Source organism: Phyllostomus discolor, chromosome 5 (assembly GCF_004126475.2).
Source record: "Phyllostomus discolor isolate MPI-MPIP mPhyDis1 chromosome 5, mPhyDis1.pri.v3, whole genome shotgun sequence".
In the NCBI taxonomy this organism is placed as follows: domain Eukaryota; kingdom Metazoa; phylum Chordata; class Mammalia; order Chiroptera; family Phyllostomidae; genus Phyllostomus; species Phyllostomus discolor.
The window spans coordinates 35201605-35223069 of NC_040907.2; the positions used below are offsets into that span (position 1 = coordinate 35201605).

General features: G+C 45.1%; 1 protein-coding gene across 1 annotated transcript in view; it reads left to right on the plus strand.

Annotated features, from left to right (window-relative positions):
- Positions 1-21465, plus strand: part of ELAVL4 (ELAV like RNA binding protein 4) — a 92553-nt gene that overhangs the window by 67941 nt on the left and 3147 nt on the right. Inside the window, 4 exon segments of the mRNA XM_036026063.1 lie at positions 15005-15047; positions 15050-15157; positions 16815-17040; positions 18650-18688. Coding sequence (XP_035881956.1) covers positions 15005-15047; positions 15050-15157; positions 16815-17040; positions 18650-18688 — 416 coding nt within the window.

Genomic DNA, 21465 nt, shown 5'->3' on the forward strand with positions numbered 1-21465 from the left:
TAACTGAGGCTTGAAAAAGAAAAATCAGTTATAAACAAGCACAGTAGTGTAATATTATCTAAAATCTATGGGAACATAGTAAAGGACTGAAAGAAAAAGTAACATCCCAGCCATCTGAAAAGAATCAGATGGGTACACAGTATCTCAAGAAGGGTTAAGTTGATAAAGGAAAATCGTTACCCAGAACCTGCTCCTCCAGACTGAGGTTTCTGCGGCTGGATTTTCACTCTAAGATCAGACCTCACCTCATGGGGATCCTTCAGGGGGTGGTGCTGTTTGTTTTTTTCCCTTCTGACAGCCAGTGGTGAGCTCCTGAATGGAGCCTGCCTCCTCCTCAGCTTCCTTTCCCGTCTTCCCCACCTAGCATCCTGTTTGGGGTCAGCTGCCAGCCAATTAATGACTCCCATTCTTCATAACCTATTAAACCATGGGGAGGTGTCTCCTGGGCACTCTTGTCCTCACGACAGCCAGTCTGACACAAAGTAGGACAAAAGAGAAACCTCTCCCAGAATGGAAATCTGTAGATGGCACCAGCTCTCAGTGTCTGAAAACACAAAATCAAAACTTTTTAGTTCAACAGAGCTACTTTTCCAATATCCACACTGAGAGAGGGGACTAGTGGTATAGTATCATCTTAGTTGGGAGGTAATCAAAATAAAAACATAACCAAAACAAAACAAAGCCTTCTCTTTTTGGAATATATTATATGATTGCCTTTCTTATGTCCCTCCTTTCCTTTTCCTTCCTTCCTTCCTTCCCTTTCCTTTTTCCTTCTATCCTCCACTCCTCCCTTCCTTCCTTCTTTCCTGTCATCCTTCCCTAAGCAGCTTTACTTTTCCACCTGAGTTTAGCTTATTTCTAAAGACGATTGCTTTCCTAATCATATACAGTCCCTGAAACACAAAGACCTCGAAATGGGCCTCATCCAGGTTGCCTCAGTTTCGGCTTAGAATCAATCCCTATGAGTTCTCTAAGGGGGAAATAATTGAGAGTTGTTTAATTATGAAGTAGTCCTCTGAGAGGTAGGAGAATTAATTTCTTTAAAAGGAAAGGCATACCTATTTTTGTGCTTTAAGTAAAGATAGGATGCTCATGTCACCTAACTCTTTGATGAGGCCACACCAGGTTGAGAGCTGTGTTTGTGGGTTTAATTGATTTTTCTGTGCTATCCAGCATTAGAATGTCAGACATTTACTCTTACACCAATGGACACCCTGACCTTGAAGTGAGAAATATACTTTTCTTTCCTCTGCAGTTTTCTTGAAATCCAAACTCCCCAAGAGCTTAGGATCAAATAATCAGCCATCCATTCTGAGTGATTTTTTTAAGTATTCCGTGAAGCCGTAGGCATTTCCCCAAAGACTGAGTGAACCCAGCTTTTCTGATCTCAGAATGCACCCTTAACCCATCATACCATCAGAAGTAGCGCTTAGTCTAAGTGGATCTTCACGACAAGGAACATTGATTATTTTCTTTCTGTGAAGAGCCAGTTTGCCTCCTTCCCTTCTCCATGTACCCCTCACCCAGCCTGTGCTCACCCTGCATCAAAATGCTGCCAGCACATTTGCACCCAGCAGTAACGTGGGCTTCCAGGGCACTGTAGGATTCAAAATGCATGATGCCATGACTGAATCAATAATTTCCATTCTCTACGACGAATGAAAATTTAATGTGCAAAACCTGGGGATTTCAGCCCTTTCATTAAAGCAGTTTATTTGCCATACTAAAAATTAAGTTTGAGTGATAGGTTCCTTTATTAAATTTTCTTCCCTTTCCTAAAGGGACACAGTGTTTAAGGTAAAAAACATATTAAAGGGGAGGAAAAAAGCAAACCTTTTTTGTGTGCCATTAATAGTCTCATCATTTATTAATTTTTAAAAATTGCTTTTCTGCCTTTCAGGCCTCTGTTTACTTCTTCTGCTTCAGTTTGCTTTGATAAGTGACATGAGATTTATCTCTCTACTCTGACTCCATGAAGGAATAGATAACTTGTCTATCTGGAAAAAAAACAAGTTAAAAAAAAAAAAACAGGCATCACAGAGATCTCCTTGGAGCCATCTAGTACGTGTTTGCAAACTGTAGTCCAGTTTGTGCCTCCTTCTCGCATGCGTGGAGCATTGTTGGAGTGCTCCGTGCAAAACACGGCACTCTAAGCATAACGCACAACATAGATGCAGGCACAGTGAGAGTTACCTCTTCCTCTTTGACGGGTGATGATCAATGGCTGGATCCAGACATAGTTCTGGAAAGCCAGGGGGTAGTGGAGGCTGTAGTGAGCTGCAGAGCCATGAAAAGGGCAGCTTTTCTTCAGCTACTGCTGATTGTTTAAGCCTAGATTGTTGCCAGATCTTCCAGTTTTTCAATAGAAACTGAAATCTAGATTGTTATGCCAAATCTTCCAATTTCTAAAGGTTGGATACCAACTCAAACCATTTTAAAGCATTGTGTAGGTGGGCCAAACATACCTTACTAGCCAACCTGCGGACAAGCAGTTGGCAGTCTCTGAACTCAAATTTAAATACACAAACGCTGTTTTGCTGATTGGAAGTGAATGACTCATTACTGGGCTGCTAGTAGAAGGTGCCCACAAATGATGGTCCCCAGTTAACAAACATTCGCTTCCCCTTTACTAAGGGGGATGTGATGTGACTGTGCGAATACTGAGGGCAAAGCCAGGCTTCTGTCCTCAAGGAGAAGGTTACCGTCTAGACATAGACACAGCATTAAGCAGAGAAGAGTGTGATTCCTAAGTCTGATGCAATGACTAGTGGGGGTGACTTCAGATAACTTGCCTCTCTGGAAAAAGCAATCATCTTCGTTGGAAGCATGCTTTACAGAGGTCTCCTCGGAACCGTCTAGTATGTGTTTGTAAACAGGGGCCTGCAGAGGGGTGCTCTTTGGATTATAACTCCTTTAGTGAGAGTGACTGGGGTCCCACCCCTCATCTGGGAAATTAGGCTCACAGAGATGAGGTGACTTGTCCAAAGCCACATAAGTGGCCAGCAGTTGAACTGAGTTAGCATCCAAAGGTTCTATGAAGGGGTGTCAGAAGAGGAGCTGCTTAATATGTGACCATAAGCTTGACAGGAAATAATAATAGTGTTGCTACCTTTTATCAAGCACTTACTCTGTGTCTAACACTATTCTAACTCTTTTACATGCTTGATCACATTTAATCCTTGAAGCATCCCCAGGGTTAGGTACTTTATACAGATTAGCTCTAATTCTTTAAAAAAATTCTTTTAATGTATTGATTTGAGAGAGAGAGAGAAACATTGATTTGTTGTTCCAGTTATTTATACATTCATTGGTTGATTCTCATATGAGCCCTAACTGGGGATCAAACCTGCAACCTTGGTGTATTGGGACGACACTCCAATCAAGCTATGGAGCCAGGGCCTCAGCTCTAATTCTTAAAATAGCCCTGTAAGGAGGCGCTATCTATGCAAATGAGAAAACTTAGGCCCAAAGAAGTTAAGAGACTTACTCAGGATCACACAGTTGTAGTGAGATTTGGAGTAGCAAAAAAATGTTTTCAAAGGAACTTTGGTGGTAGGTCATATGTGTTGGAATGTCACACTACCTGTTTGTTCAGTAGCATGTGCATTCCGTGAGTGTGTGGGTGTGTACTTGGCTCCACACAAATACATGGGTTATACTCCCTGACATGGGCAGAAGATAAAAAAGCAAACAAATGAATTGAGTGTCTCCTCCAGGCTCTTCGGTAAACAGACTTGTGGTTCAGGGCTTCTGCCGTCAACATGAGCACTGACCTGACTTCAGACCATTTCTTCCCAGACCCCTGCCTTCCAGGCAGTGCCCTGGCAATTTTCCCACCCATGTGTGTCAGACGGGCTGGGTGGTTACATTGTCTAGCCTGCCACAGCAGCCTGGCTCCCCACTTAAGAAACTGGGTCTTTTCTCAACATTTCAACCCTGAGCCCAGCAGAGATGATTTGCTCCACTTAGGGCTTTGGGATGCTGTTTGTTTAATTTTTTTTTTTCCCACTTGTCTCAAACATAGATCACTTTAGACTCTGGAAAGCATTGGGTGAAATGGCTATAAATTCTAGAAAATGATGTCCAATACTCCTAGTCCCCATGCCAATGCCTGTCCCAGTCTTGAACCTCACCATCAGCTCCAAAAGAGCAGCTTCTGAATTTGCACTGTAATTCCAGCCTCTTGTTAAGAAGCACTCCATTGAATCCAGTTGCAGTAGTCCAACCCTTTGTCACATTAATTAGGGTCAAAGAAAATCAGATGGCTCTCTAGTAGTGAAAGAGGGACATGTTTATGCAAAGTGTGGATTTGGGCTCAAGTTACGCTGAGACCCTTCTGTCAAAAGTGGTTCAAATGGGATTTGAGGATTTGGAATTACTCGCACTAAAACTTTCACAGTTGTAGGACCTCTCTTGGATTTTAACCTAAGTTTGAGGCACAGGATTAACAAAGCATTTGCTGCTCTGGAAGCTCTTGACTCATGGTGGGCACAGACATGCAAAGGACCAACTCTAATGCAGGCAGATGGGGTGGTCATCTGGCTACAGGGGTTTCCCATTTGATTTGGAGGGGGTGTGTGGGGAAGTAGGCAGATATACAAGCTTTGAGCAGGAGAGGGAGCTGGTTGAAGGTAAAGTTCTAGAAGGTTCACCTGCCAATGGAGTGCCACTTGGGGTGACTGATGACTGAAACAAGCGGTTTGCTGCCTGCCGTGATAGATTTTTGTCAGCATTAGACATTGGTTTTCATCAGCTCTTTTGGTAACATTTTTAACTCATTTTAAAAGCAAGACATGCTTATTGTTGAATTATTGGGAAAATGCATTATCACATAATAAAAGCAATATCAGCCATTTCCCAACTCAATGTAGTTAACATTTATATATTCCTTCCTTTCTTCATTGAGCTGCATGTTTGCAAATGGTTTTGTGTCTTATCTTTTTCTACCAATTGCATTAAGCTATTACTCAAATTATAAAAACATCACTTTAAGTAAGACATTCACAGAGCACAGCTCTTGTGCCAAACTGGAACATGAGTGATTTCAGGATTAAGTCATGGGTGAGGGGGCAGAAGAAAGGGTTGTTCCTGCCCCCCCCCCCCCCCCCCCCCCCAGTGAACCCGGAGGGTTGGCACACAGTCAGGAAATGGGGGTGAGAGAGTAAGAAGAAGCTTCTTGTTAAGCAGGAGCCCAGTTCCGAGAGAGCAGGACTAGAGAAGGGGGAGGTATGTGAGTAAGGTTTTTCCTAAGGAAAAATCTCCTTTCTCTGGAAGTAGAGGGAGAAAAAGCTCTTTATTCCAGCCACCCTGTGCTGTGCTGCTGCTTAGCCATTTCTCCATTTTCACTTTATTCTTCTAATAACACTAACAGTGCCTCCGGGGGCTCTTTCCACACTTGAGGTTTTGCAGTTTCCAGTTTGCCCCTCCCACTTTCTTTCTCTTGCCAGGGTCATCAGGGAGCCGCGACTCACCCCAGCATCCACCTGCCTTGCTTAAGGCCTCCATTCCGCTGAGGCATCTCTTTCTTTGCACTTGACATAAGCAATTATTTCTCCTATCAACTGCTCTTAATGCTTCCCAGAGAGTTTAGCAGATCATGTGTTGCTGACGGATATCACCCCACCCAGAAACAATAGACCGCCCTCCCTCAGTCTTGTTCATAATAAACGACATTTCTCTCTCCTTCCCCCCCTGACGCCATAGTCAGAGCCAGTGCTAGGACACTTTCCCCACCAAGGTCAGCAAGGGTGGCTGGATCACTGAGTCCCCAAGGAGCCGAGAGAGGGCCGTGGCAGCACAGTGGAAACTGGAGACCCGTTTACCCAGTTGTACCAAGCTGCTCTGTGTCCCATGAGAGAGCCTGTTTGGCTGCTGTTAACTTCCTTTGATGAATATTTTCAGATACGGGATCTAGAAATGGCAGTTTGAGAGAGTTTCGCTGCTGTCCTCTGCTCAGTGAGGTTGATATGATTCCACTATCTTAGAGGTCATCCACAGTGTCCTGTGTCTGTATTACGGAAGAAAATTGGACAGGTCCAGGTTTCCAAGGATATAAGTAGGTTTTTTCGGAAGTTAGTGAAATGGGGCTTGAGACTTATCAGTCCACAAGTGTAAAAACGGTCCAACAGTGTGATGTGAGTGCTTAAAAAAGCAATGCCGATCACAGGAAAGCGTGGTCCTTTCTTGGCCACTCTGGTCAGCTCTCTCAGCTGCTCATGCTCCATTCTTCAGCATTTATAAGCATCAGGTTTTAAAAGACCTGATCCCCTAAAGATTGTCTGGAGGCAGATGTTGTCCAGGTGCTCCACTCACATATTCACCCTGCAAGGGCTGCTTTTTCCATCCTCTAGGGGGGAAGTCTTGAAGTGACTTAAATCACTCCTGTATTTTTTAATAACTGTGAAAAGAAACTGGTGAAGCTATGAGGATAGAACACGTGCCTTGGGTCATAGCGTGTCCCCTGATTGTCAAAGGCATTCAAATGGAGTCATTAGGGATGATGTAGAAAGCATTCCTATACTAGACTGGGGTCTCACTAAATGATCCTAAAGGTCCCTTCTAGGGCTGAGATGCTATAACTTTATGTTGTTTCTGGGCCTCTAGCTGTTCTGTCCAGTGGAGTAGCCACTTGCCACATATAGCTATTATTTGAATTTAAATTAAGACTAAATAAAATGAAAAGTTCAGTTCCTCAGTCACGCACACTTGAGGTTACTCAGTAACCCCATGTAACCAGTGGCCAACCCCATTCAGCAGCACAGATCTAGAATGTTTTCATGATCCCAGAACATTTGGTTGGGCAATGCTGGCCTAAAACATCAGTGACCCTGGAAAATAACCACTTCTCCATGGTTATCACAAAGCCCCAAGGCAAATCAGCCAGCCTATCAATGGTATGGAGCTTTTCCCTCTCCTCTTCCCCCTTGTTATTCAGTCCAAAGAGCTCTTGAGTTGAGATGGGAGAGCCAAAGTCCCCTCTCTGGTCAAACACTGCTAGGACCGACCTTGGGAACTTACTTTTACTTCTCCAGACTTATTTCGTCATCTTCAGAATGGTTCCTCCAGCTCTAATAGTCTCATTTAATAAAATACAGCATGATCATTCCAGCTTGGTAGCACTCCAGGACAATTGCAGTTCGTGCCAAGTACACAGCGTTATTTCACTGTCCCCGTTAGCCTGCCCATAATGGAAAGATCCCGAAACTTGGAGTTATATCCATCTTTGTCTTAGTTTGGCTTGGTGACCTTGGACAAGTCCTTGATCTCAATGAGCCACAGTGTCATCCAGGAAATAGAACTAATAATAGCTCACTTATAAGTATCATGGCATACAGTGCGTGCTCAAGTAATGGTCCCCAGGATTGAAGATTGGATAGGGTGTCTCCTAAGGTGAAAGTTACATGAGCAGAGGGGGAAAGACTTTTTTCCATCTACGTGTTCCAGGGATACAGAATAAAGAATGTGTCTGAGTCTTTTAAGTCCCAAGTAGCAAATGTAAAAGGCTTTGCATAGTGGAGAGTATTACAGAGCAACCAGGTAGCCACAGAAACCTATCAGCCTTTCATAAAACAAGAGCCAGGAGTTACAGTTTAGTGAAGACAGTGACTGAATGTCTGAAGCCCTGAGTCTGAGACTAGCTTTTCTACTAACCAGGCCATTAAATCATTAGCACATCTGTCCCTTCTAGGGGCCACCAGACAAACAGCAGGACTCTTGTACCTATTAAGCCCCCTTGACAATTTGATAGACTTTTAATACAAAGTTGGGAAGCACACAAATCTATCATCACACCATTTTTAAAGACATATTTATTTGGCCTACTGTGTGCCAGAGACTCTCATAATGTTCTTGGATACTCTTCAATTTCATGATTTGTTCTGGTTTCTCCACACCAGAGTTAATTCCTGGGAGCTAGAATTTATTGCATACATTATATTACACATCCCATTCAATTCAGCTCCTGCCCTATATAATGCTTTGCAACTAGATGCCATAGGAGGTCTGCACAAGCCACCAGAATGCTCAGACTGTGAGGGCAAATCCCATGTTGGCACAGATGACCGTGATGGGAAGCAGGGTGTGATAGCTGCTGCCACTGAAGCATGTGCCGTCTGTAAAGTCCATGGAGAGAGCAGTGGTTTGTGCCCGGGCCTCATGGAGGAGGCAGCATGCAGGCTGGGCCTGGAAGGATGGGCAGGAGCCCATTTTGCCATGAAGATGAACAAACAGCAAGAACCAAGACATGGGAATAGAAACTCTGAGCACACACTCAAGCTTTTTTGTTTGAATTGGGGTGCAGAGTACATGGGAGGATTAACAGGAGAGGAGAGGTGGGGCTGGATCCCGGAGGGTCTGGAATGCTCAGGTAAGCATTTTGAGCTTCCATCACAAGGTGCTAGAGAACCACTGAAAGTGTTTGAGCAGGGAGAAGGGGCACATTCAGAACTCCCTTCGAAATGTCAATGTCAGGTTTTGCCCCTGATAACAGAATATTATGTATCAGGTGGCAGGTGGGGGAAGTATGAAGACTGGGGCCACATAAGCTGACACCTGCCCTGTCTGTGGGCAGTGATAAGCTGATCCTCACAGTCAAAGCTGTGGTTTCCCGGAGCCAGCTGGCTTCTTTCTTCTCTTACTGCTCTTGGAGGTAAGATTGGAGGTCCCTGGGAGGATTGCTGCTAGAAGGCCCTAGAAGTACCAGGGTCTGTTCTCTGATGCTGTTTTCCCAGTCTCTTTGGAGTGAGTGTCTCCCAGGGATCTGTATGCTCGAGGGAGTTTGTGCTCACTCAGAGATTAGGGTGTGACAACAGATGGGGGGAAATCTGCAACCTGGTCTTTCTGGAATGATCAGTCTTTGTGTATGTCTCCTCTGCTAGACCAATAGTCTACATGTTAGAGACTATTGTATTCATCTGTGCACCTCCAGTGTCTAGCATAAGGCCTGATTACATAGCAGCTGTGTCAGAATCACTATTTGTTGAATTCTTACCGTGTGTCAGGCATTGTGTCTAGGAATCTTATATCATCAGTTGTTTAACCCTCAAATAGCTCTACTAGAAAGCTTCTAAACTACGTTATTCAAGTAATGCAGCTCAGAAAAGTTCAGTGACTTATCCTAAGGTCACACAGCCAGTAAGTGGTCAGGATTTAAACCCACATTTCTTCAACCCCAAAGTTCTTACTCTTAAAGAAGTTACTCTGTCTCCTTTCCATTCCAGAATAGATGCTCACTTTCAGTTAAGGTAACATAAATGAGAACTTCCTTGAAGGGTCTGTCTCAGAAATAACTTTCTCAAGACTTTAACCAGTACCTGTCCCACTGACTACCCACAAGATAAGGGTGATGAAGACAAGAAGGACACTCCTAGTGTATGGAGCTAGAATAGAAATAGAAGAAATTAGAAGCTGTTGGGGAGACAGTTTGGGAACTCAGTAGAAGAAAGAACTTCCCATGAATCAGTGATGACTAGTGGATAGTGTAGGATGCCTCGTGAGGTTGTGAGCTTCCTATCCTTGGAAATGTATAAGGTGGGTGTGGCCAGCCAAATATTTGGATCCTACCTTGAATACTTTTGAGGCCACTTATAGCATCAAGTTTCTGTGAAGCAGGTTTCAAGGTTGGTGCTTTTGTTGGGATCACCAATGCCACTGTCACCTTATTTCCACTTACCATGAACCATGGTTATAGAGATTGGCAGTTGTGTGAGTACAACACTGAGCTCATGAAAACACCTAGTCTGTGATACAAGTCTTATTGTAACTCAAAGGTCCCAACAAATGACACCTCCAAGTTCTAAACCCATTGAGAGATAAGACAAAAGAAAAAAGCATATGGGGCCCTGTATGCTTTTCTCTTCTATACATGCTTCTATATATGCTCTATCTATATGCCTAAGGTCATCTTCATTACTGAGTGAGGCCCAGATGGAGTCCCTGGACAGTGTGCTTCCTAACTCAGAACCCCACACTTGGACAGGATGGCATACCCTGTTACAGGTGGTCTGGCCCCCCAAGTCTCCCCATATGAGAGCATAACCTCCTCCCATGGAGCTTGAGAGCTGGCAACAGAAAGTGTGCTTCCAGTTGGCATCTGACTCTCAGAGAGGAGGAAGCAGGCAGTGTGTGGCTCGTTTGCCCATTTCCTGCATTGAAGCCTCTTTAGAGAAGGCATTCCACTTCCCCTGGAGAAGAGAGAGGAAGGGGTACAAGGAGGCCTAGACTGTTACTCCAGGGGGCTCCCTCCACATGGAAGAAAACACAGGGGGTGTAAAAGGAGCATCCCTGTCAGGAAGAGCCCTCATTCGTTTGCTTACTTCCCTCTCCAGACCTTGGGTTCCTTGAAGCAGAGCCGCTCCCAGCCCCCAGCACAGGCCCTGACACACAGGAAGTGTTGAGGGAGGGGTGGATTGAATGAACTTTCATCTTCTAATGCCAGTGTTTTCCTGAAGGAGCTCCTTTCCAGGGCAGAGAAGATGCCTTTTCCTCTCATCTATCTTCCTTATCGCACCCAAGATTATGCCTTCATCATGTTTTCTGAGTCCTCTCCCTTTTCTGTACCATGGCAGATGGGACAAGGGGCAGGGGTTGCCAGATGATTCAGTAAATGGTTTTCGCCAGGCCATGTCATTCCCCACCCCCCCCCCCGGCCCCCAGGCAAAGCCCTGGCTGTGTGTGCAGGTGAGCATTGTGTGGGAAGGACAGCACCCAGCCCTGGTCCTGCTGCCCATCTGAGAGGAAGGACAACACCTCCCTTACCACCTTGGGGAGAATCTCTGAGAGAAGCCTTGTGAAGTCACTTTGGAAAATGGAAAGTACTTTCTCTGTGGCTTGGAAGCAGTGGAATCTGTGGGAATAGGCTAGAGCTGACAACTCAGGGCACTGAAGTAGTAAAGGATGATCCAGACTCCACCAGGAAAATAGAGGGCATCGCTTCTGTAGGAACTCACTGTTAGTGTTCCAAATGTTTGCTTGTGTGGTAAAATTGAAAAGCATGTCCCAGTGAGGGCTAGAGTCCCAGGCTGGCCCACAAAAGCCTGTGTGACTCATCAGTAATCAGGTTTACTAAGTATCTACTAAATTCTAGGTATATGCTAGACACATTTAATCTATTATCACAATAACCCATCAAAGGAGAATTATCCTCCTTTCTACCAGTAAAGAAACTGATATCAACATATAATCACATGCCTAAGGTCCAACAAGCTAGTGAGTACTGGAGCTGGCCCACAGTCAGGGCTCACAGCTTGGAGGGGTAGCCTTGCTCTGAGCCTGCAGGGATGGAGAGGAATGGGAATTTGAAGGGACTACATATCTTTCCTCAAGACCATTTGTGAAGTCAGTCATTCACCAGCACCTGACCTTTGGGCCACTCTTACCCAGAGAAGAGGAGTGGCCACCCCCTTTCCTACTCTTTCTGAGCTCCACAGCAGGATCAGTGCTGTCCTAGAAATGCCAGTCTCGTCTTCAGGGATTCTGGAAGCAAGCAGGATCCCCATGGTCTTAGGCGCACGGTTCTCCAGGGCACTGCCTCCAGCACTGGAAGACCCAGGCTTTAGGCCACTGGCTCAGTAGGGTTAACAAGCCAGCAGTGCTCAAACTCTCTGCAGGAGCTGAAAATTGGGATTTTTAGAAATGTCTCACCCTAGCTAAGAGCCTGCCCCCTGTAGTCATTCAGTGAGGATTTAATAAATGTATGAGGAGAACTGAAAACTTTAGATACTGCAATGGGTGTTCTGGAAATCGAATGTGGGATCTTTTTTCTTTTTTTCTGTCATTTCTGCCTACTCCTACTTCTACGTGTTTCCTGGACAGGGGACTTGGAGCACAATCGACATAAGGTTCCAAATAGAGGAGAAAAACTAAGGAGCAGGTCTTGGCTTGGCAGAGAAGAGGCAGGATGCTGATCACCTGTGGGATTTGCTGCTGCTCTGTGGCTGGGGTTTGTCTCCGGGGATCGATTGCAGTAATTCTCCCTGACTGAAGTTCTCCCTCTGTCAGAATCATCTTTGAGGAAATGGTTCTGGTCATGTTGTTGGCTTCCCAGTGCCAGCGTCTTTTCCCTAGCTGGTCTGTGCCAGCCTCCTTCCCCCTGTGCCCAGTTCTGGCTACCCAAAACTAATGGAAATCGAGGTCATTACTATCCTTTGAGCATTTACTTGCATGCCAGACAGGTACTACCCTAAGTCCTCGATCTTCGTCTTCCTGTTGGTCCTCACAGTAGAGGAGGGGTATCATCAGGCCACCATTCCTGACTGTCCCACCACCTGCCCCACCACCTGTCCCACCACTAGTCTCACCTCAGCTCTGTCTCCTTTGTATACATAGCCTGGAACAGCGCACACCTGTGGCTTGTGGTAATGGGTCCATATGTGTATAATCCATTTTTCCATTTAACTCATTGATTGAGTACCTTCTGGGTGTTTTCTGTTGCACCCATTGCACTTGAGTTCCTTTAGGGCAAGAGACCATGCCTTGTTCTTGTTTGTTGTATATCATCAGCATGCAGCACTGTGCCCAGCTCACAGCAGACCCTCAGGAATGTTTGCTAAGGGGAGGCTCTAAATGCTATCTAGCCTTTAAACACTTTTTCAGTCCTTCCAACCCCAGGCACTGGAGAGTGGGAAACCTATCCCTTGGTGCTTAGCTTAGTGGAGAAACACAGCTGTGATTCTGGATGCTTACCTTTCAGTGATTCCCCCTTAATTCTCAGGAAGCTAAGCTGTAATTAACCCCAAAGAGCCTTTAATGTCAGCATCATTCGTTATGATCTGTGGGTGTTCATTTACTCTTCAGTAGATGTGAGTACTCTGTGGGTGTCAGGCTCTGTGCTGGGAGCTAGAGCCACAGAGCTAAATAAGGCACACATGTACAACCCATGACCTCAAGGACATCAGCAGACAAGATGGAGACATGGTGAATCAAGGTCAGAGCAGGTTAAGTACCATGGGTGCAGCTCAATGAGAGTCCTGCTGAGTGAGGGGGGGTTTAGGAGCAGGTGAGATCAGGGAAAGCTCTTTAGAAAGGAGGCATTTGAGCTGAGCCTGAAAGAACAGTAGGATTTGAATCTGAAGAAGTAGGTGGAAATTTTTCCCCATGAGCAAACGCACAGAGGTGGAGGGTATGTTTTAAGGAACACAAGGTCATTCAGATAATTAATTTGTCAGTAATTGGCAGGTGTGACACAAGGGTGACCCTCATTACCATGGATATATCACTATGTTTTTATTTCTTTCTCCCTACCAATCCCTCCTCATGCTTCAAAAAGAGCTTTGCAAGGTTATAACTGGAAGACTATCCCTTAAAGGACAGGGATAGCAGATCCTTGTGTGGAGTGGCACCTGTCCAGGCACTCTCCTGGGATACTGGTTCTTCACCCCCACCTGCCAAAAAAATGCACATAAAGGGGCCCTCCATGTAAAGGCCCCATTGCCTGTCAGTTATTCCTAGGAAGGAGCCTAGAGAGGCCACCCATGAGTTTCTAGAAGATGCAGACACTGCAGGCGAGCTACCTTGCTCCAGCAGCAGGAGGAGTCAAGGGAGACAGATTAGCCACTCACATTGTTTGTCTGTTGAGTCAACATCTAGATGTAGGTGTGGAACCCACAGAGGAATCTGGCATCTCTGTCACGGAAAGGGAGAGAGTGCCGTGTCGAGGGGGCCTGCTCCTCCCTCATTCCTCGTTGCCAGATCCTGCCTCAGACGCAAGGTCCTCTGTGCTGCCAGAGGTTCAGTTATTAATGCCAAAGGTACAGTTTAGCATGTACCATTCCTTTTGCACACATGGCTTTTGTGTGTGCATGCACCCCACACACGCATTCACCCCTATAGTCTTAGTGGGTCTTGTGAATTGATTATAGATGAAATAAAACTCCCAACTGCAAATGCTAAGGCATGTGGGCCCCTTCCTGTCCGGCGCTGTCAGATGTGCTCCGAGATGACTGTTTTCATCATCTATTCTGAGCCATAACCGCCCCAGAAATAGCTTTAGCAGGAAAGTGCTTTGTTAGACTAGCTGTAAATTATATTTCAAACGTCTGATGTTGTTTCTTTAAAAAATAAATAAATAAGTAAATGAAAGTCTAAATTAATGACTGTCGGGGTTTGCTTTGCTTGTGTGCACTGCTTCAGACTTGGCTTCTTGCAGATGGAACTTCAGATCTGTTTACACTTCGGTGTTAGCTTTTTTTGGGGAGAAACGCAGTTGAGCGATCTGGGAGGACAAATTTACAAAGTTGAAGTTATTGTAACTATCAGTGAGGCTCACATCTCTCTCCCACTGCCCTCTCCCCCTCCTCTCCACTGTGCCCTCATTTTGTTTATTGTGGTTTTATCTGCTCCGCCTCCAAGTCCGCCTCCAAGTTCGAAAGCAACTGATTCTTGCAGATGTTATGACAAGGTCACATATCCAGTTTCTCAAGCAGATGTTCATTCAGCCCCATTTCACCAGCACTTTGTCATTCAGTGAGAGCAGACCTTGTGGGAACAGATTGGAGCAACACAAAAGATGGAACACAAAAAATCCTGCAGAGAACCCGATCGCTTTTATGTGTTCAAGAAGGGAGTGGGGTGGGGAGGGTAGCAAGGAGAGAAATCCGCAGAGCAGAATTTTATGGGGGGTTTTTTTTTTGGTTTATTCAAAGATTATTATGTGTTGGATACAGTAAATCATCTATACACCCACACCCAGGAGGTAAATCTTCAGAACTCCGGGCGTGGGTAGTTCTGCATTTTAACAGCTGCCATACAGTAGCTATTTTGTTCTGCACTTAGAGACCCTTATCTGTGCATTTGTTTTAAGTTTTCATCAACTCTCCTTTTGTTCCTCCGTTCTGTTCTCCTGGTTCTCATTACTATTACAAGAGTAGCTAAAAACCTGAGCTCCTGAGTTATTTAAATTGACACCATGAGTTAGAATGATAAGCAAGGCACTCTCATCTTGATTGTGCTCAGTCTCACTCGGAGGGTGTTACCTATAATGGATTTAGCTCCTCTTGCCTTTTCCCAGGTCTCATATGCCCGTCCAAGCTCTGCCTCAATCAGGGATGCTAACTGTACGTTAGCGGCCTTCCCAAAACCATGACCCAGAAGGAACTGGAGCAGCTTTTCTCACAATACGGCCGAATCATCACCTCACGAATCCTGGTTGACCAAGTCACAGGTTAAGTGTTTCTTTGTCATTTCTTTCCTTGTGCCTCATGTCACCAGCCAGAGTTCTATGACCAATGGGAGCAGTGGGTTAATGGTCCCTTAGGGTACAGGATATGGGTCATGAGTAGAACAGATTTTTGATGTAGGAGAAAGACATCTTCTCGACCCACTGCACACACTTGAAATGGGCCATCTTGGGAGGCAGGAGTTCTCCGTCACAGGAGCAATTGCAGCAACAGCTCATCACCTTGGCAGGGTTGTGAAGGTGATTCAGGCCTCGGCTGAGAGTGGGACTATATGACTTTTGAAGCGTCTTCAACCCTCAACCCAGTAATCTTACATTGGTGTGTGAAAGGACCTGTATGTATAGCTCTTGACCTGATGACAGCATTATAGAGCTAGAGGGAACCCCAAAATACCCCATTTCACACATGAGGAAACAGAGGTCCAAAGCAGGGGATTGGACTTCAGTCCAGCCAGCTAGTAGCAGTGCAGAGATATGAAGCCAGGATCCAGTACCGAGGTACTTTGTCCCCACTAAAGAAAGGCAACCACCACCTCTTAGTAAGAAATGTAAGGCACCCCAGGTTGCATTTTAATAACAAATGTTTTCACCTACTTCCAACTTGATCCCAATTTAAAAACAACCCCTAGGAACAATTCATCACATTATTATCATTTAATTTATGCAACAAACCCTCTCGGAGCGGCTGTGTTACAGACACTGTGCAAAGGGACACCAGGGTCCGGGGGTGAAGGAAGCACAGTCCTTACAGGACTCCAGCATCATGAGTACCTGCTAGGGGCTGTCCGGTGCACTGTGAGAGCTCAGGAGAAGGCAGCCATGCCTGGTAGAAATTGTCAGAAAGGCTCCACGGAGAATGTGAAGTTTGGACAGGGTTTTGGAGGACGACTTGCAGGCATCTGGCAAGAAGTGCAAGAGCATTCTAGGCAGATAGGAGTATCCTATAGCACAGCTGAGTAGGGCACGGTTCAAGGCATGGAGCTGAACAACAACACAACCTGTCCTAGGAACACCTGGCAGTTCAGCGCAGCTGGCAGAGGCTCAACAGGGGATTTGGGCAAGATCTTCAGGGGCATTAAATGCCACTCCAAAAAGCCTGAACTTTATCTTTTGCCACATGGAGCCACGGAAGGATTTTATTTGTTTGTTATTTTGTGTTTGGAGAAGGAAACAATTAGGAACAGGAACCATAAACAAGGCTAGAAATCGAAAGGGAACCAAAAAAGGCATAGAAAGTGATTTTAAAGGGTGTAATATCATCAGGGTTTGTTTTTCAAATATATTACCTAATTGCTAGGTGTGGAGGACCCACTGGAAGATGAGAAACCAGACAGTGGATGATAGATACAGCCACTAAAGGGCTATAAGGACTGAGCAGGACAGTGGTGGAGAGCTGGAAGTGACAGATGTGAGAGGTGCCTGTGTTCTGTGGGTGGAAGTCTCCAGTCCAGAGCCACGGTGGCAGAAATGCAAGCAGATGCATTTTGGTGGGTGAGAGATATTCAGTGAGCCAGGCTCAGACCAGGCCCCACCAGTGGGCTGACTCCCCACAGATGTCATTGGGGCCCAGCCCATCTCTTCCTGGGGGTGTTTACCAGTTTAGTTTGTTCACTTTTTATGAAGGTTCTTTCCCTTTCCCCAGGAGTGTCCAGAGGGGTGGGATTCATCCGCTTTGATAAAAGAATCGAGGCAGAAGAAGCCATCAAAGGGCTGAATGGCCAGAAGCCCAGCGGTGCTACAGAACCGATTACTGTGAAGTTTGCCAACAACCCCAGCCAGAAGTCCAGCCAGGCCCTGCTCTCTCAGCTCTACCAGTCCCCCAACCGGCGCTACCCTGGCCCACTGCACCACCAGGCTCAGAGGTTCAGGTAGGAATGCACATGTGCCCACTCACCTTGCTAGTTGGGCACAGGGCTGGGCAAGGGCCAGGGAAGCCTGTGGCCCCGAAGAATGGGGCAAGGGTAAGAACCTCTGGCCCCAGGAATCACTGTGCATAGCTCCCACCACCCAGCCTCGGTTTTCACTCTTATAAAATGAGGGGATTGGATCAGACACTCTTCCAAGCCCTCTTCCAACTTACCACTGTGACAGTGGTTAAACTTCAGATTTTTGGTTGAAACAAAATTTCCGCATTTCACCAAATAAGAAGATTCAGTTTCAACAAGAGTTAACCACAGATGTGACCAGATTCAGTGTCTTAGACTTAAAGCTAAGGCAGTGGCTTTACTGAAGCCAAAGAAAAGAATGGGTCAGGAGGCAGATCCTTGCCAGGGACAGTGGATTAGCCCGTCCTCCTCTTTCTTCTGCAGGTAACTCTGATGGGTTAGGTGCACAGGCTACTCTCATTTGTGGTAATTTTACTCTGATTGTTAAGTCAGCAGTCTCTGGAAAGCACAGAGGAAGATTTTTGTCCACGCCTTATTACTGTTTCCTTTACATACCCAACCTCCTGAAGCTCCTGGTGCAATGGGGCACTTCCTCTCTCTCGGGACATTTCTGAAAGGCAGGCTCCTCTCCATGAAGACAGTGAGCTTAAACAGCCTCTGTCGTGCAAGTGATATGAATATTCTTGACCTACCCGTAGTAATTCTAAATAATTATGTCCCAACTTCCCTTTAATGAAAGGGTTTTCTCCTTTTCAAACATCGCATGGGAAGAGAGTCAGCCCTTCCACCTAGCCCCAGTGAGAAGAAATCTCCCCTCGCAGTGCCCTCCCATGCCCTGTGAATCTGAAATGGTTAATGGTTTCGTGAAGAGTCCAAGTCATCTAATTTTTATTTTGTGTGAGAGCCCATGCAGTATTTATGTAAAAAGCCTTTCCAGCAGGCTTCTAATGGTGGAAACTATGGTTACTACTGCCCCGTGGTGTGAATAGCTTATCCCCAAAAGGTGCTGAGCGTGAGGGAGATTATAACATAATAGCGGTTCACTGGGAAGCGCTTTCAGGTTGTAAATAGGAAGCTAAGTTTTAAAAATCTTAACCCCAAAACTCTCCCTACCCTGCAAAAATGTGTGTAATAAGATTTAGTTAATGTAGCGAGACTAAGAGAAAAGATCCATTCCGTATGCATTGCGTGTGCATGTATTGTTCATATGAAACAGAGACCTTTATTCACAAGTTTAATTAAAACAAAATGTGAACAACTTAAGAAGCTGCCTCTTTTTAACAATTTCACACACAATATAAAATAAAATACACACAAATGTTCTGAGAGGTGGGGGGAAAGGATTAATTCAGACCTTGAAAGAAAGGGAGACTCATTAGACACTTGCTTTAAACTCTAGCATTGACCTGAACGTGAATTACTTGTAATAGGAGGCAGGAAGGGGGGAATCTGCTGGTGGATAGTCTCCTAAGCATTGGGGCAAGTTGTTGAGCTTTTCTTCTTTGAAAATGGAGCATTCTTATTAATAGTTCCATTGAGCGATCTTGCCATCTGTGAGGCATTAACCCAGAGACCCTCCTTCTCTTTGCAGGCTGGACAATTTGCTTAATATGGCCTATGGCGTAAAGAGGTAATTAAAACTCCACAGATTGCCAGATGTCCGTGTTGGCACAGACTGGGGCTAGAATTTTTTTTTAATTCACTAACTTTACTTTTTTTTAATTCTTCCTTTTTCTTCCACCAGCATGTCAAATTCTTAATTTTAATTTCAGACCTCAGTTGGTTTTGTTTCTTTTAGGGCACACAAAGTTTGTTTGTGTGTTTCACTTTTTCTTTTATTTGCAGGTGGGCTTCTCCTATGGTTCAGGTGCCACAGCTACCGAGCCCTTGATAATCTGGTCCTCTCAGCAGCTTCCCTGAGGGGAAGGCTCCAACTCTGCCAGCTGATTTTGCAAACTTGCAGAGCAACTGTTTTGCATTAGCAATGCCAAGATTCAGTTAAGAGGGCAAATTCCAGCAAATCAAAATTAGAACATTTTGCTAATCATGGTTGACAATCTTGTGATTGTCAGTGGGAAAATTAGATTTGGGACTACCAGCCCCTGGCCGAACGAACCATGAATAAATGCGTGGCTGACCTTCTGCCTCCCTCCCCCACTCCCTCAGCGTGCATTTCAGGGCACGGCCAAGAGTGAAGTGTATCTGTGTGCACCTCAGCCAGGGTTTGTTTTTGTTGTTATTACAGGTTTTAACGGTTATTTTAAATCCTCCCTTGATGATATATGTATGTGTGTTTTAATTTTGCTGTTTCACTCACTTAAAGCCTATTTGTGAGGTCAGGGGCTCAAACAGGGTCAAAGATTTGGGGATCTCTGAATGCAGCCACAAGGCTGCTCCAGGGCCTAGTCTCAAAGCCGAATCTTGGGAAGTGAGTGCGTTATTTCACTGTGTCCGTGAGATTCCCAAATGTGCTTTTGATAAGCTCCACTGAGCTACTAGGGACATAGCAATCTTCATCATCCTGCTCAGTAGAGCTGCACACTTAATTCCCTTCCTACAGTCAAGGGAAGGAAATGTGGTCTTTATAGATCGTATCACACCCCCTGTATGGCGGCCATTCTTTCACCACTTGGCCATGCATGGTAAGTGCACGGCCGTGGAAACAGGCACACAGTGGAGGACGTAACTTGACAGCAGACTTCGCTGTCAGAGCACCAAGCCTCTCAAACCTCAATCCCAGTACCAGGGAGAGAATGATCTCCACGTGCCTAGCATGCTGCTTGTCTATCCCCACAATCTTACATCTTTGTCAGCTCTGTCCTCTACCTTTGCTCCCTCTAACTTAGTGAAGTAGCAGCAAACATTATACACAGAGGGTGGGGATAGAGCAACCTCTTACCCATGGAGGCGGCCAGGCCAGACCCAGCAGCAGCATGCAGGACCGCCACCTCCGCCAGTTCCCCACCCACAGTGAACAGCACTAGTTGGTAAGAGCATTCATTCTCGTCTTCCTATTAACCCAGATTTTGGGCCCAGAATCCTCCCTACCAAAATGCTCCAGGTAGCCATAACCAACTGGAGTTGAAACATCTTGCTGACCCGGACTTTGGCCTTATCACAAATACTTAACTGTTCTCTACCTATAAACTTGAATGAAGTCAATTTATTCAGTTAGAGGAGAACCGGTGAGAAGAGTCTTCAGAAATATGCAAATAGCAATTAGTCTGGATTTGCCCTTCTAAGAATCTATATGATGATGTTTTTGGTTTCACCTGTTATTTGTCTTGAAGCAAAAAGGAAGACCAATTTAGTGAATAGCACCAAAAATGACATCTATTGAGTTACATTTAGCATATCTTCAGTAGTCATTTGATTGTCAAATTCTAGGTGTAGAACTTTTCTTCCCTAGGACTTTTAAACCTCCAAGAATATTTGCTTATTTTTCAAGCAGTCCTAGATGACAGTTTACCCCATCTTTTCCCCCAGTTTCTGCTTCCTCTCCTTCTCTACACATACTTCAAAAAAACCAAAAACAATCACATGAAAAGCAAGCTAATAGTGTATACGGTCAAAATCCAGTGTAAGTTTGGTACAAATAAATATCAACATACGTTTCCTGCTTGTAGGCACTAGCACCCCTATTTGCCTCATATGACCGCATCCGTCATGATCACACATGGATATGTTGTGTCAGAGAATAGAATACGAAGGGTTGGTTTTCTTTTCAAAATTAAATGAAAACTGAGAAGATTTCTAAGCCAAATATAAAAGTAGTTGTAATAGGGTAAATAACAATTTTCCTGCTTTTTTTAATGTACAGTGATTCAAGGTATATAAATGCACAACCACTTGAAATCTCGCTCCCGTGACACTTAGAAATGAGTCCCAGATGATAGAGCATCAAGGAGTGATACATCTTTATAGCTACTGCTCATTTTGGTGGGGGGGGGGGGACTCTCCTTGAATAAATCCTAAGTGAAACATGAGCCACCTGCCTGATTACTAACAAGACATGTCTGTTCTTTCTCCATATCCTCCACCTCAGTAATACCGAGAGGTCTTTTAACAACCATAAGTCAAGGGACTGCAAATATGGTAGACCCAAGCACTTCCGGAGCCATCCCCTAGTCTGCCTTAAAAATAAATAAAACTTCCCAAGCATGACATCCACCAATGTTGTTCACTTATTCAATTAAAGAACATTCCCTGACTTTTCTACATGTCCTCTGTCTGTGAGAGTCCCACAGGTGCTCCACTGAATAAAAAACTAGAGCAACAGAATGAATGAAATCGCGCCCCTTCCCAAGAGTTCACTGCCTGCTGTGGGGAGGAGGATAAGGGGCTGGGTGGGAGACCCTGTGATATATTCTGTGATAGAACTAGGACAAGCCTTGCTCTGGGAGTGCC